The sequence below is a fragment of the Bufo gargarizans genome, chromosome 3 (assembly GCF_014858855.1).
Source record: "Bufo gargarizans isolate SCDJY-AF-19 chromosome 3, ASM1485885v1, whole genome shotgun sequence".
NCBI lineage: Eukaryota > Metazoa > Chordata > Amphibia > Anura > Bufonidae > Bufo > Bufo gargarizans.
Genome location: NC_058082.1, coordinates 334,656,401 through 334,673,037, shown reverse-complemented (window position 1 = coordinate 334,673,037; position 16,637 = coordinate 334,656,401). Strand labels below are relative to the sequence as shown.

The 16,637-nt window shown below is 46.7% G+C and overlaps 1 protein-coding gene across 2 annotated transcripts in view; it reads left to right on the top strand.

The window, feature by feature from the left end:
• Positions 1 to 567: 567 nt before the first annotated feature.
• Positions 568 to 16,637, top strand: part of MPC1 (mitochondrial pyruvate carrier 1) — an 84,529-nt gene continuing 68,459 nt past the window's right edge. The window contains exons 1-2 of one of the 2 annotated variants that reach the window (XM_044287974.1): positions 632 to 774; positions 15,116 to 15,119. In XM_044287974.1, coding sequence (XP_044143909.1) covers positions 704 to 774; positions 15,116 to 15,119 — 75 coding nt within the window. In that variant the 5' untranslated portion in view covers positions 632 to 703. Of the gene's footprint in view, positions 775 to 15,115; positions 15,120 to 16,637 lie in introns of both variants that reach the window. The other variant, XM_044287973.1, reaches the window with a different exon arrangement.

Below are 16,637 nucleotides of genomic sequence, written 5' to 3'. Positions count from 1 at the left end.
TGGATGAATGCAAAAAGCTTGAAGGGCTCTTTCAGAGCAGCCATCTACACATACAGTTCAAGCAGTTAATCGACCTCGTACTAGAATTACTGTTCAGGATTCATTATAAAACTACAAGACAAAGCATGTGACTACCGACTGTACGCCGTCACGTGACCTACACAAGACCCTGAGGAGAACGAGGAAACAGTCACACCTATACAAGGTGACCCTGGGAACAACAGCCAATGACGCCACGTTATCATCCAATCCCACACTGCCCCACACAGGGCGGGACCTCGGTGAAACAGAACCTGTCCCCTAACCAATTAGAACAACGAGTAAAGACAAGCCCCCAAACTGACAACGCGCGCGCACGCGTAGAGGCCAGTGCTGTCACCTTGCCGCCATGTTCTCAGACTCGGGGCTCAGTTTCAAATATTACCGCACCAACGGTCCGAATATTTACGTTTCAACACGTTCACAAACACTTTTAGAACACAACTAAAAATAACGACATGCTGTCCCTGAGAATGTCTATGTGCCGACTAAAAATGCCAGAATCCAACATGGCCGCAGCGGGTGCATAGCGAGTACTTTCAAATGCCCTTGGTTCTGGCTGACGCCAAGTCACGTGGGTTTGACGCGCGCTCACGCGAGGTTAGCCGGTTTGTTGTGAGGAGCGCGCGCGACTGTGGCGCAGCGGTCAGTGTGAGCAGACATCATGGCAGGAGTACTGGCCCGCAAAGCGGTGGACTATGTCAGGAGCAAGGAGTTCCGCGAATATCTCACGAGGTGAATAAGGGGAAGGAGCAGGGGTCGTTTCTCCGGGCAGAGGTCTCCTACAAGCAGCTCTCATTCGGGTTGGGTGACGCGTGTCCACTTATATCTGATGGAGGTTACATTTCCCCGCCTAGAATGCACACGGGTCTGTGGGTAGATTAGAGGAGTCCTGGAGAAGGCCCTTAGGTCACTGTCTGAATAAAGGATATGTTGAGGGGTTCTCTGTCTTCAGAGAACAAGTTGTGCCCAGTGCGGGATTATTCTGGGGCCCCCACCCATTCCACAGCTATTATAGAAGTATAAGAGCCCCTCCACTTTTGCAGTTTAATCTTATTTTTTTTTCTACTTTATGTACAACTCCTAAACATACCTATGTGTTTCCATGGTAACAGCCATCCTCCGAGTGTTGGGCTCCTGCAGTTATACACTCTCTCTCTTTTCTACCCTGCTTCTTGCTAGCCCACCAAGTGAAGTATCGTCCAATGGTGGTCTTTCCCCATCCTGAACCACCTCACCCTTTCTGTCCCATTTGTCCCACCTTTCCTTGGGGATGTCCCCTTCACTGACAGAGGGTGCACTTAAAGGGCTATTCTGGTTGTTAGACATAATCCCCTATGTACTGAATAGGGGACAGCTATCAGATCAGTAGCTGTCCTACTCAGGGCCGGATTAACGTAGGGGCTGATGGAGCTGCAGCTCCAGGCCCCTACCATAAAATAGGCCCATCTGTGCCAGGCAAAAGGCCGTCGGGAGCGGCGCTAAAAGTCCTCTTAGATTTGTACAGGCATCGCATGGTGCAGGAGGGATAACAGCGGGCGCACTGAGTTCATATCCGGCAGTCCGCGTCATTACAGGAACAGCACCAGCTGCTCTCACGTCCTGCCACTGCCACCGGATATACGTCACAGCCGGATATCCGGAGGCAGGACGTCAGAGCAGCTGGTGCGGTTCCTGTAAATAATGCCGGCCCGCCAGATATGAACTCAGTGTGCCCGCGATTATCCCTCCTGCACCACAGTTTCGACCAGGCCAGCACAGGACGGTGACGGCCCACAGCCACAGCGCTCGACCACAGGCAGCCCACACCACACGGAGAGTCGGAGACAGCAGGCAGCAGCAGGAGCTTCTGGAGGCAGGCTGCAGCAGGTGTGAGATGCCTTCCCTTCCAACTAGTCAACTAGATGAGTATATCAGGGCAGTCATAGTGCTGTTATGATTTATGGACACAGCTCTCAGCAGGCTCAGAAACAGCCTGTGGACTGTGACTCTCAAGAAGCACAGCCAGATAGAAGGCTGGCTAAGCATGCTGAGAGCTGTGTCCATAAATCGTAACAGCACTATGAAAATTACTGACTGGCTAAGGCTACTTTCACACTAGCGTTCAGAGCAGATCCGTTCATATAATGCAGACGGTGGCTCCGTTCAGAACGGATCCGTCTGCATTATATTGTCAAAAAAAATGTCTGTGAAATTAGCCTGAAAGGATCCGTCCAGACTTTTACATTGAAAGTCAATGGGGGACGGATCCGTTTGAAGATTGAGCCATATTGTGTCATCTTCAAACGGATCCGTCCCCATTGACTTACATTGTAAGTCTGGACGGATCCATTTGCCTCCGCACGGCCAAGCAGCGTTCGGGTGTCTGCCTGCTGAGCGGAGCGGAGCCTGAACGCTGCCAGACTGATGCAGTCTGAGCGGATCCGCATCCACTCAGAATGCATTAGGGCTGGACGGAAGCGTTCGGGTCCGCTTGTGAGCCCCTTCAAACGGAGCTCACAAGCGGACAGCCGAACGCTAGTGTGAAAGTAGCCTAAGCATGCTGAGACTGAGCTCAGTCTAAATAACATAACACTTAAAGAAATTACTGTTTCTAGCTGCTAGTCCACAGCAGCTAGAAACAGTAATTTCTTTAAAGGGATTCTGTCACCAGGTTTCACCCCTCAGCTAAAAATATGCTGATGTTCAGGGCGTCTTCACGATTCCTAATGTGGGCTTATAAATGTAATCTGCGGGCTTATTTAGCTAAAAAAAACTGCTTTTACTAACCTGTCAGTCAAACAAATAAGGTGCCCAAGGGGATGTTAATGGATGCAAGGTGCCGTCTGCACCCGCCGCCGTTCGTGCCCAGCGCCGCCTTTCCGGACTTCTGCGCCGCCTCCTAATCCTCTGTGCCGCCTCTCGCCCTCCCTCCCTCCCCCTTCTTCTGCTGTAAGATTTTGCGCACAGGGCTCTGCCTGATGCGCCGTGCGGACTTCTCCATTTGGCTTCTTACAGCGAAGTGCTCATGCGCCGGCACTTCGCTCAACCCCTGTATGCGCGAGATCTGACAGCAGGAGGGGGAGGACGGGAGGCGGCGCAGAAGTCTGGAAAGGCGGCGCTGGGCACGAACGGCGGCGGGTGGAGACGGCACCTTGCATCCATTAACATCCCCTTGGGCACTTTATTTGTTTGACTGACAGGTTAGTAAAAGCTGTTTTTTAGCTAAATAAGCCCACAGATGACATTTATAAGCCCACATTAGGAATCGTGAAGACGCCCTGAACATCAGCATATTTTTAGCTAACAGGGGTGAAACCTGGTGACGGTATCCCTTTAATGTGTTATGTTATTTAGACACAGCTCTCAGCCTTCTATCTGACTGGCTAAGCATGCTGAGTGCTGTGTCCATAAATCATAACACAGCTCTATGAAAATTAGTTTCTAGCTGCTGTTGTCCACAGTCCACAGCAGCTAGAAAACAGTAATCTTCATGTTAAATGATTATGTATATATTTCCATAAAAAGGCCCGGCAAAATCCTCAGCACCAGGCCCATGATGCTCTTAATCCGGCCCTGGTCCTACTGTTTTGACCCCCAGTGATCACAGGAACGGGGGCTCCTTACCCCTGAAATTAACAGCCCCCCAGCAATCTGATAGTTGTTCCCTATCCTGTGGATAGGGGGTAACTTCTAATAATTGGAATACCCCTTTAATTTATGACAAGACACAGGCCTTGCGACAGGGAGATGCTGTGGTGGTTGTGCAGTGATCTGCATGGATGCAGGTGCTGGGGACGGGGCATTGAATCATAATATTCTTTATTTCTATAGCGCCAACATATTCCACAGCACTTTACAGTTCAGGGGTTCATGTACAGTCATAAATAACACAGTAACAGACAAGTCAATTACTACAAGAGGAATGAGGACCCTGCTCGCAGATTTTAAAATCCGCATGGAAAAAATTGGCCTCGTGTGCATGAGAATTTCTAATTCTCATAGAATACAATATACATAATCAAAGGTGCGGATTTTCCGCACGCAAATCCGCGTGAAAAATATCTGCACGCAATCCTGAACGTGTGCATTTTCCCTTAATATAGCTGTTGTGTTAGGTATTGTCTTTTAATTTCATTTTGCATCTTTTCAACCTTTGCCTTTTGATAAATGACTCTAAATGTACATTTACCATGACAACCCGTCTACTTTCTTCATTTGGGCTCTATTTTTTGGTCAGAAGACAAATTAACGTTTTTCAAAATTTTAGGCCTCATGCACACAACCGTTTTTTAGGTCCGCATCAGAGCCGCAGATTTTGGTGCTCGGGTGCGGACTCATTCACTTCAATGTGGCCACAAAAGATGCGGACAAGAATAGGCATTTATATTGAAGGCTGTCCGTGCCATTGCGGAACGCGCACGGACACCATCTGTGTTTTGCGGATGGCAAAATACACCACGGTCATGTGCATGAGGCCTTAGAGGAAACTTTTTAACTGTTAAATGAGGTTACTCAATATGTAAGTCTTTGAGCAGTGTAAGTTTCCCTTCGCATTTCTAATATAAAAAGCAAGAATCAGCAAACTTAGGACTTGCTTGACTCTTTTTTCCAAAGCTGTCCATTTCAGCTTTCTTGTCCCCCTTAGGACATGGACTTCATTCTTGTGCGTCCAGAATGATTTCTGGTTGTACCAGTTGTAGTTTGCATTGTTTTGAACTAGAAAGACTCGTCCTCTTGCACTCAGCTTCTGGTTACCATCTGATCCATAGTCAGGTCAAGTTATAAGTTCTGACATGCATATTTTCTGTTTATAAAGGTCCCATAACTTCAGGGTACCAGCGGCAGAATCATGGCTTTCAGTCAGGGCTCCTGAAATTTGAGCTCTTCACTTTTCCCAGAAAATGTCCTGCATAAAGTGTGGATGATAACTCGCTCATGTGTGTCTGGCATAACTGTTGGCTCCAAAATTTTGTGGCATATTCTAAAATGAAGCTGGCAAAGTGAAGGAGAGCAGACTGCACGTGCACGGCTGCCCTCCATCCATTTCTATGGAAGTGGCAAAAATAGCCGAGCATTGGCTTTAGTTGCCCTCCTCTGAACCCTCTCCAGCCCGGTCTGTCTTGTTCACAGGAGCCCAGAATTCTACACAATACTCCATGTGTGGGTAATGTAAAGTGGCAGGACTGTGCTCTCATCACGTGCATCTACGCCCCTTTTGATGCAACCCATTATCTTATTGGCCTTGGCAGCAGCTGCCTGACACTGATTTCTACAGTTAAGGCCCCATGCACACGGCCGTGTTTCACAGCCGTGTGCGGGCCGTGGAACCGCGGCCTGGATCCCTCCTGAGAGCAGGAGTGCACGGCGTCACTGGTTGCTATGACGCCGTGCGCTCCCTGCTGCCGCCGCAATACAGTAATACACTGGTATGATCTATACCAGTGTATTACTGTACTGTGCCGGCAGCAGGGAGAGCACGTCGTCATAGCAACCAGTGACGCCGTGCGCTCCTGCTCTCAGGAGGGATCCAGGCCGCGGTTCCACGGCCCGCACACGGCTGTGAAACACGGCCGTGTGCATGGGGCCTAAGTCAGCTGTCCTTTTCCATGTCAGTGTTACTCAGTGTTTTACCATTTTAGTATGTACAGGTGACTTTTTTTATTCCTTCCCATGTACATAATCTTACATTTGTCAGTGTTTAAGGAGTTGTCTCATAGGTGCGGGTCCTATCATTGGAAACTGCACCTATATCGAGAACGAATATTGGCACCACATTTGCTGTGTGCCAATCCTGTGGAATACTCCGTCAGTATAGAGTCCTTAAATATTGAAAATAAGGGTCTGGCTGTGACATTACTTAATTCTCATAGGATACGGGGGACTATGCCACCAGGTCCCGGCAATTTGTCCATTTTAATCTTTTTATGACGCCACTGTACTTCTTCCTGGATCAGACAGGGCACTTTTAATGGGGAATTTGGTTCAGTAGATTTTGCTAAAAACGTACTTTTATAATATGTAAATTACCTGTCTACCAGCAAGTAGGGCGGCTACTTGCTGGTAGCAGCCGCATCCTCCTATCATAATGACGGCCCTCCGCATGTTGATTGACAGGGCCAGCGAATGGGATCGTTCTCTGCTGGCCCTGTTTGCATTCAAAATCTGTCGCCTGCGCCGTACCCGTCTTCAATCGGCGCAGGCGCACTGAGAGGCGGACGCTTGCTCAGCCGCTCCATCCTCAATGCGCCTGCGCCGGGTGTAGATGTGACGTCATCGGCGCAGACGCATTGAGGATGGAGAGGCCGAGCGAGCGTCCGCCTCTCAGTGCGCCTGCGCCGATTGAAGACGGGTACGGCGCAGGCGACAGATTTTGAATGCAAACAGGGCCAGCAGAGAACGATCCCATTCGCTGGCCCTGTCAATCAACATGCGGAGGGGACGTCATTATGATAGGAGGATGCGGCTGCTACCAGCAAGTAGCCGCCCTACTTGCTGGTAGACAGGTAATTTACATATTATAAAAGTACGTTTTTAGCAAAATCTACTGAACCAAAATGATTAATCACATTATGTATGGATAAATCGCAGTATATGGATTATAACTACACAAAAAAAAAAACTGTTTAGTGCGGTGACAGAAGCCCTTTAAGTGTTTTTTATTTTAATTTTATTTGGATTTTGGTACAGAAAATGTATAAACTTGCCCTTAGTCCCACAAAGCCACATCTCTACTGACATGTTAAAAATGACAGCAAACCTGTGATGAAACCAGAAAACGATTCCTAGAACTGCTTGTACAGAAGCCACTGTTCCTTCTATAAACTACCCCTTGTTGTATTAGTGCTTTGCAGTTTAACCACCTCCCGACCGCTGTACGCGTATATGCGTCCGGGAGGTGGTTGCTTTATTCCTCCTGGACGCATATACGCGTCTTCTCGTGAGACGCGAGATTTCCTGTGAACGCGCGCGCACAGGCGCGCGCGCTCACAGGAACGGAAGGTAAGCGAGTGGATCTCCAGCCTGCCAGCGGCGATCGCTCACTGGCAGGCTGGAGATCCGAATTTTTTAACCCCTAAAAGGTATATTAGACGCTGTTTTCATAACAGCGTCTAATATACCTCCTACCTGGTCCTCTGGTGGTCCCTTTTGTTAGGATCGACCACCAGAGGACTCAGGTAGGTCAGTACAGTCCCACCAAACACCACACTACACTACACTACACCACCCCCCCGTCACTTATTAACCCCTTATAAACCCCTGATCACCCCATATAAACTCCCTGATCACCCCCCTGTCATTGATCACCGCCCTGTCATTGATCACCCCCCTGTCAGGCTCCATTCAGACGTCCGCATGATTTTTACGGATCCGATCCATGGATCCGTAAAAATCATGCGGACGTCTGAATGGAGCCTTACAGGGGGGTGATCAATGACAGGCGGGTGATCACCCATATACACTCCCTGATCACCCCCCTGTCATTGATCACCCCCCTGTAAGGCTCCATTCAGACGTCCGCATGATTTTTACGGATCCGATCCATGTATCCATGGATCCGTAAAAATCATGCGGACGTCTGAATGGAGCCTTACAGGGGGGTGATCAATGACAGGCGGGTGATCACCCATATACACTCCCTGATCACCCCCCTGTCATTGATCACCCCCCTGTCATTGATCACCCCCCTGTAAGGCTCCATTCAGACGTCCGCATGATTTTTACGGATCCGATCCATGTATCCATGGATCCGTAAAAATCATGCGGACGTCTGAATGGAGCCTTACAGGGGGGGTGATCAGTGACAGGGGGGTGATCACCCTGATCACCCCCTGTCATTGATAACCCCCCCTGTAAGGCTCCATTCAGACGTCCGCATGCGTTTTGTGGATCCGATCCATGTATCCATGGATCCGTAAAAAATCATGCGGATGTCTGAATGGAGCCTTACAGGGGGGGGTGATCAGTGACAGGGGGGTGATCACCCTGATTACCCTGATCACCCCCTGTCATTGATAACCCCCCTGTAAGGCTCCATTCAGACGTCCGCATGCGTTTTGTGGATCCGATCCATGTATCCATGGATCCGTAAAAAATCATGCGGATGTCTGAATGGAGCCTTACAGGGGGGGTGATCATTGACAGGGGGGTGATCAGGGAGTCTATATGGGTGATCACCCCCCTGTCATTGATCGTCTCCCCCCCCCCCCCCCCCCCCCCCCCCCCCTTGTAAGGCTCCATTCAGACATTTTTTTTGGCACAAGTTAGCGGAAATTTTTTGTTTGTTTTTGTTTTTTCTTACAAAGTCTCATATTCCACTAACTTGTGTCAAAAAATAAAATCTCACATGACGCACCATACCCCTCACGGAATCCAAATGCGTAAACATTTTTAGACATTTATATTCCAGACTTCTTCTCACGCTTTAGGGCCCCTAAAAAGCCAGGGCAGTATAAATACCCCACATGTGACCCCATTTCGGAAAGAAGACACCCCAAGGTATTCCGTGAGGGGCATATTGAGTCCATGAAAGATTGAAATTTTTGTCCTAAGTTAGCGGAAAGTGAGACTTTGTGAGAAAAAAAACAAAAAAAAATCAATATCCGCTAACTTATGCAAAAAAAATAAAAATTCTATGAACTCGCCATGCCCCTCATTGAATACCTTGGGGTGTCTTCTTTCCAAAGTGGGGTCACATGTGGGGTATTTATACTGCCCTGGCTTTTTAGGGGCCCGAAAGTGTGAGAAGAAGTCTGGGATCCAAATGTCTAAAAATGCCCTCCTAAAAGGAATTTGGGCCCCTTTGCGCATCTAGGCTGCAAAAAAGTGTCACACATGTGGTATCGCCGTACTCAGGAGAAGTTGGGGAATGTGTTTTGGGGTGTCATTTTACATATACCCATGCTGGGTGAGAAAAATATCTTGGTCAAATGCCAACTTTGTATAAAAAAAATGGGAAAAGTTGTCTTTTGCCAAGATATTTCTCTCACCCAGCATGGGTATATGTAAAATGACCCCCCAAAACACATTGCCCAACTTCTCCTGAGTACGGCGATACCACATGTGTGACACTTTTTTGCAGCCAAGGTGGGCAAAGGGGCACCTTTCGGATTTCGCAGGCCATTTTTTACACATTTTGATTGCAAGGTACTTCTTACACATTTGGGCCCCTAAATTGCCAGGGCAGTATAACTACGCCACAAGTGACCCCATTTTGGAAAGAAGACACCCCAAGGTATTCCGTGGGGGGCACGGCGAGTTCCTAGAATTTTTTATTTTTTGTCACAATTTAGCGGAAAATGATTATTTTTCTTTTTTTTTCTTTTTTCCTTACAAAGTCTCATATTCCACTAACTTGCGACAAAAAATAAAAAATTCTAGGAACTCGCCATGCCCCTCACGGAATACCTTGGGGTGTCTTCTTTCCAAAATGGGGTCACTTGTGGGGTAGTTATACTGCCCTGGCAATTTAGGGGCCCAAATGTGTGAGAAGTACTTTGCAATCAAAATGTGTAAAAAATGCCCTGCAAAATCCGAAAGGTGCACTTTGGAATATGTGCCCCTTTGCCCACCTTGGCAGCAAAAAAGTGTGACACATCTGGTATCGCCGTACTCAGGAGAAGTTGGGCAATGTGTTTTGGGGTGTCATTTTACATATACCCATGCTGGGTGAGAAAAATATCTTGGTCAAATGCCAACTTTGTATAAAAAAATGGGAAAAGTTGTCTTTTGCCAAGCTATTTCTCTCACCCAGCATGGGTATATGTAAAATGACAGCCCAAAACACATTCCCCAACTTCTTCTGAGTACGGCGATACCAGATGTGTGACACTTTTTTGATGCCAAGGTGGGCAAAGGGGCACATATTCCAAAGTGCACCTTTCGGATTTCACCGGTCATTTTTTACAGATTTTGATTGCAAAGTACTTCTCACACTTATGGGCCCCTAAATTGCCAGGGCAGTATAACTACGCCACAAGTGACCCCATTTTGGAAAGAAGACACCCCAAGGTATTCCGTGAGGGGCATGGCGAGTTCCTAGAATTTTTTATTTTTTGTCGCAAGTTAGTGGAATATGAGACTTTGTAAGGAAAAAAGAGAAAAAAAAAAATCATCATTTTCCGCTAACTTGTGACAAAAAATAAAAAATTCTAGGAACTCGCCATGCCCCTCACGGAATACCTTGGGGTGTCTTCTTTCCAAAATGGGGTCACTTGTGGCGTAGTTATACTGCCCTGGCAATTTAGGGGCCCAAATGTGTGAGAAGTACCTTGCAATCAAAATGTGTAAAAAAATGGCCTGCAAAATCTGAAAGGTGCACTTTGGAATATGTGCCCCTTTGCCCACCTTGGCTGCAAAAAAGTGTGACACATCTGGTATCGCCGTACTCAGGAGAAGTTGGGGAATGTGTTTTGGGGGGTCATTTTACATATACCCATGCTGGGTGAGAGAAATATCTTGGCAAAAGACAACTTTTCCCATTTCTTTATACAAAGTTGGCATTTGACCAAGATATTTTTCTCACCCAGCATGGGTATATGTAATAGGACACCCCAAAACACATTCCCCAACTTCTCCTGAGTACGGCGATACCAGATGTGTCACACTTTTTTGCTGCCAAGGTGGGCAAAGGGGCGCATATTCCAAAGTGCACCTTTTGGATTTCACCGGTCATTTTTTACACATTTTGATTGCAAAGTTCTTCTCACACATTTGGGCCCCTAAATTGCCAGGGCAGTATAACTACCCCACAAGTGACCCCATTTTGGAAAGAAGACACTCCAAGGTATTCTGTGAGGGGCATGGTGAGTTCCTAGAATTTTTTATTTTTTGTCGCAAGTTAGTGGAATATGAGACTTTGTAAGAAAAAAAAATCATCATCATTTTCCGCTAACTTGTGACAAAAAATAAAAAGTTCTATGAACTCACTATGCCCATCAGCGAATACCTTAGGGTGTCTACTTTCCGAAATGGGGTCATTTGTGGGGTTTTTCTACTGTTTGGGCATTGTAGAACCTCAGGAAACATGACAGGTGCTCAGAAAATCAGAGCCGTTTCAAAAAGCGGAAATTCACATTTTTGTACCATAGTTTGTAAATGCTATAACTTTTACCCAAACCATTTTTTATTTTTTTTGCCCAAACATTTTTTTTTAATCAAAGACACGTAGAACAATAAATTTGGCGAAAAATTTATATATGGATGTCGTTTTTTTTGCAAAATTTTACAGCTGAAAGTGAAAAATGTCATTTTTTTGCAAAAAAATCGTTACATTTTGATTAATAACAAAAAAAGTAAAAATGCCAGCAGCAATGAAATACCACCAAATGAAAGCTCTATTAGTGAGAAGAAAAGGAGGTAAAATTCATTTGGGTGGTAAGTTGCATGACCGAGCGATAAACGGTGAAAGTAGTGTAGTGCCGAAGTGTAAAAAGTGCTCTGGTCATGAAGGGGGTTTCACCTAGCGGGGCTGAAGTGGTTAACGCCCCTTGTATGCAGAATATCTACATTAAAACACACAGGAATCCATGCTGCTATTGTGGTTTTTGTTGTGGATTTTCTGTTAAAGGCTATGGGCACACAGTGTGCTGTCCGCAGCCGTATGTCCGTTCCGCGGCCTTGCAAAAAAAAACACAACATGTCCTATTAATTTTCGCTTTGTAGAATAGACAGTTCTAACAAAGTGCCGGACGTTCCATCCTGCAAAATGCGGAACTCGCACAGCTGGCAGATTCGAAATTTGCAGACCGTGAAACCTGCAATGGCTGTGTGCATGAGGCTTTACACTGCGTGTAAAATGCACAGAATCCAGTGTGCGCTGTCACCCTATAGGGGTGCTCATGTTATAAGGGAGCATTTTTCACCTATTCACTAGCTCCAATTAGTGAGCTGAGACGTTGCACAGGTGAATATACTGTAATAACCTTTTTTGTTCATATCTGGGAATACTGAGACACTTTGGTGCTGTCCACTTGGTAGGTGATAACTGCAAGACAATTTTTGGTCATATGAGTTTCCGAAGTTGCAGTCTGTGAGATTAATATATCTTATTTGTTGTTCTCTGCCATCTGTTTTAGTCCAGTAGATCTCGAATGGTGTGGAAACGCACATACTCGGAGCCCCACTGATCTAGTAGTTATCACCTGTCATCTGCATAGATATAAAACAATATCTCTTGATGGCTGGAAAACACCTTTAACCACTTCCTGCCATAAATGTATGGCATGGCCAGCTGAACGTCAGTGCATCATGCCGTACTTTTACGGTACAGCAATGTCTTCAGCTCAGGAGCTGAGCTGCTTCCATCAGCAGTAGGTGTCGGCTACAACAAACAGCTGACAAAAAGCTAACTTGCCCACTGTCTTGTAAAATGATTCATATTTGGCTCTGTCCACAGCACTATTTAATTTTTGCTGTAGTATCCAGGGAAATTATTCACCTAACGGTATATGTCAAATGTATCATCGCCATATCGTACAGTTGCATATGACACATATAACAAAATGTTTTGCACTTTCTATTGATAAGTTAACTATGCTGTTCAATCCAGTGAGAAAAAAATATCCCAACATACTACCCAGTCTATTATAGATTATTTACTACTGTATATGGTCTGTGTACAACAGAAATATAGTGTAAACATGGGGGGGGGGGGGGGGTCCTGTACACTCTGATACTGGCAGCATTGATTGGATGGTATTAGATTGTGCTGTACACTCCCCTAACTGGTTACCACCCATCTGTACCCTTACTGCAGACCGCTGGTAATTCATTCATACCTTGTAGCAGAAATAAAAGGTAATGGCAGAACATAGAGCCATAAGAATAGATGCTGCAGAAAGCGTAGAGTATGTAGTTACTAACTAGGGATCGACCGATATTGATTTTTTAGGGCCGATACCGATAATTTGTGAACTTTCAGGCCGATAGCCGATAATTTATACCGATATTCTGGGAATTTTTATTTTTGGAAAAAAATAAAAAATTCCCACAAATCTGCTGAAAATTAATGTTTATTGTTAATGTGTAGTTTTTTTTGTAAATCTTTCTTTTTCATTTATACTTAATATTTTAATGTTTTATTTTTGTAACTTTTTTTTTTTAAACTAACTTTTAGCCCCCTTAGGGACTAGAACCCTTGTCCTATTCACCCTGATAGATCTCTATCAGGGTGAATAGGAGCTCACACTGTCCCTGCTGCTCTGTGCTTTGTGCACACAGCAGCATGGAGCTTACCATGGCAGCCAGGGCTTCAGTAGCGTCCTGGCTGCCATGGTAACCGATCGGAGCCCCAGCATTACACTGCTGGGGCTCCGATCGAAGGAGGAGGGGAGAGGGGATCCTGTGGAGGGGTACACTGCGCCACCAATGTTTTTAATACTGGGAAGGGGGGGCGCACTGCGCCACCAATGATTAATACTGGGGGGGAGGGGGGGCGCACTGCGTCACCAATGAAGATTTAAAGGGGTTGTCCAAGTTATATTTATTGATGACCTATCCCCAGGATAGGTCATCAATATCAGATCGGCGGGGGTCCGACACCCCCTCCGATCAGCTGTTTGAAGAGGAGACTCGCAGCGCTGCCTCCTCTTCACTGTTTACCTTCTAGCCGTTGCATCTGCAGTGGTGAGCAGGTATAATTACACCCAAGCCTTCCTATTGAAATGAATGGGACAGCTTGGGTGTAATTACACCTGCTCACCACTGCAGATGCAACGGTTAGAAGGTAAACAGTAAAGAGGAGGCAGCGCTGACACCGTGCGAGTCTCCTCTTCAAACAGCTGATCGGAGGGGGTGCCGGGTGTCGGACCCCCGCCGATCTGATATTGATGACCTATCCTGGGGATAGGTAATCAATAAATATAACTTGGACAACCCCTCTCTCATTTATTCATATACAGGAGGCGGGAGCTGGCTGCAGGATCACATAGCCGGCTCCCGACCTCTATGAGCAGTAGCTGCGATCCGCGGCACCTGAGGGGTTAACTACCGCAGATCGCAGCTACAGCTCATAGAGGTCGGGAGCCGGCAATGTGATACTGCAGCTCCCGCCTCCTGTATATGAATAAATGAGAGATTAAGCTTCATTGGTGGCGCAGTGGCCATAGCTCCTCCTGTCCCCTGTCCTTTCATTGGCGGCAGCAGCAGCACAGGGGGAGGAGACGCTGCTTCCTTCTCCCCTGTGCTGCTGCTGAGGGAACACAGATAGCGCTGACAGCAGTGCGATCTGTGTTCCCCATACGCTATTGGAATATCGGCAAAATAAATGCCGATACCAATAGCGTTCAAAATCCTGAATATCGGTCGATCCCTATTACTAACACAAGCCTGTCAGGAGAGGGATCTTCCCGCCAGAGACCTTTTTATTCATCCTTCTTTTTCACTGAATGGCTTCAAGCTTGTCTTGCTGTAGATTGAGAGTGATGATGCTTTCCAGCTGGGCTCCTGAGGCGCTCATGGGCTTGGCTAAGTAGATATTGTAAATTCATTACAGTATTATTTAGGTGTTAATTAGAAGTCTGAGGCCTGTAGATGGCAATCTCCATGAGCAGTGTATCTGTGTCATTCCATCATTGAAGAAAAGGCTTTTATGTGGCGCACAAATAAATCACCATCATCCTTAGGCATCATGAACACTGCCGTTGCTTGGGTCCGCATCCAAACCGCAGTTTTGGCGGCTCGGATGCGGTCCCATTCACTTCAATGGGGCCGCAAAAGATGCGGACAGCACTCCATGTGCTGTCCGCATACGTGGCTCCAATCCGCGGCCCCGTTAAAAAAATATAACATGTCCTTTTCTTGTCCGCTCTTTGCGGACAAGAATAGGCATTTATATTGCCGGCTTCCATTCCGCAAATAACGGAAGGCGACACGGGCGGCTTCTGTTTTATGTGGATCAGCTGTTTGCGGACTGCAAAAAAATGGCACGCCCGTGTGCATGAGGCCTTGGTGAGTTCAATGCTTTATCTTTCTCTGGTCCATTTGTGCTAACTTCTTTTTTTTTTTTTTTTTTTTTTTTTTTTTTTATATATATATATTCCTTGTCTCTCCTGCGTTGTCTCATGGATTTCTGCAACAATGGCTACTAAATCCACAGTACGGTAAGAAAGTCTGTGCAGACTGCTTTTTTTTTTTTTTTTGCCCTTCAGAATTGCTATTTTAAGGCCCCATGCACACGGCCGTGTTTCACAGCCGTGTGCGGGCCGTGGAACCGCGGCCTGGATCCCTCCTGAGAGCAGGAGCGCACGGCGTCACTGGTTGCTATGACGCCGTGCGCTCCCTGCTGCCGCTGCAATACAGTAATACACTGGTATGATCTATACCAGTGTATTACTGTACTGTGCCGGCAGCAGGGAGCGCATGGCGTCATAGCAACCAGTGACGCCGTGCGCTCCTGCTCTCAGGAGGGATCCAGGCCGCGGTTCCACGGCCCGCACACGGCTGTGAAACACGGCCGTGGGCACGGGGCCTAACCTTAATGAACACTGTCTTTTGGGTTTCCTCAGTTTGCAATATCATGATCAGGTGTCCTTGAGCATGGGAACAAGCTATTCCTAACGGCTGTGGTGATCATCATGGTCAGAGGCATCTTTGGTCGGTCAACTGTAAAAATGATGCATCATTATTTCCGTTATTCTGCTCCATTATATAAGCAGAGCAGTGAAAATATTGAAGCGCCTGAACCAGCATATAACAGAAATTAACTGCTTTGTATTTTTGATTTTGATTTTGATAATTTGTTATGGGGTCCATCAGGTTTCTGCTAGGGAGTCCATCAGGCATTTTACAAATCGGCCACATAGGCTACTAGTGCTGCCTCCGATGCAGTTGTGAACAATCCCCTAGTATAAAATAGATTTTATTGTATGTATATTAAATTAAAAAGAAAACAAACTACATGTTGAGGCACATTACTTAAAGAGGACCTTTCACTAGAATAAAAAATGTAAACTAAGCATACAGACATGGAGAGCGGCGCCCAGGGATCTCCCTGCACTTACTATTTTCCCTGGGCACCGCTCCGTTCTCCGGATATAGGCTCCGGTATCTTCATATGTTCGGCTCAACTGGGTGGAGCCTGCAGACGTTTCCTTCTCCCAGGCTGTAGCGCTGGCCAATCGCAGCGCTCAGCTCATAGCCTGAGTTTTTTTTTCTCTCTCAGGCTATGAGCTGAGCGCTGCGAATAGCCAGCACTCCAGTCTGGGAGAAGGAGACTCCAGCAGGCTCCACCCAGTTGAGTCGAACATATGAAGATACCGGAGCCTATATCCGGAGAACGGAGCCCAGGGAAAATAGTAAGTGCAGGGAGATCCCTGGGCGCCGCTCTCCATGTCTGTATGCTTAGTTTACATTTTTTATTCTAGTGCAGGGATGCTCAACCTGCGGCCCTCCAGCTGTTGTAAAACTACAACTCCCACAATGCCCTGCTGTAGGCTGATAGCTGTAGGCTGTTTGGGCATGCTGGGAGTTGTAGTTTTGCAACAGCTGGAGAGCCGCAGGTTGAGCATGCCTGTTCTAGTGAAAGGTCCTCTTTAAGCATTTTCCATCACTGTAGTGTAGAAAGTCATAAATTCACAGTTTTTTTTTAAACATGGATGGGGCTTGGTGAGGACGTTATC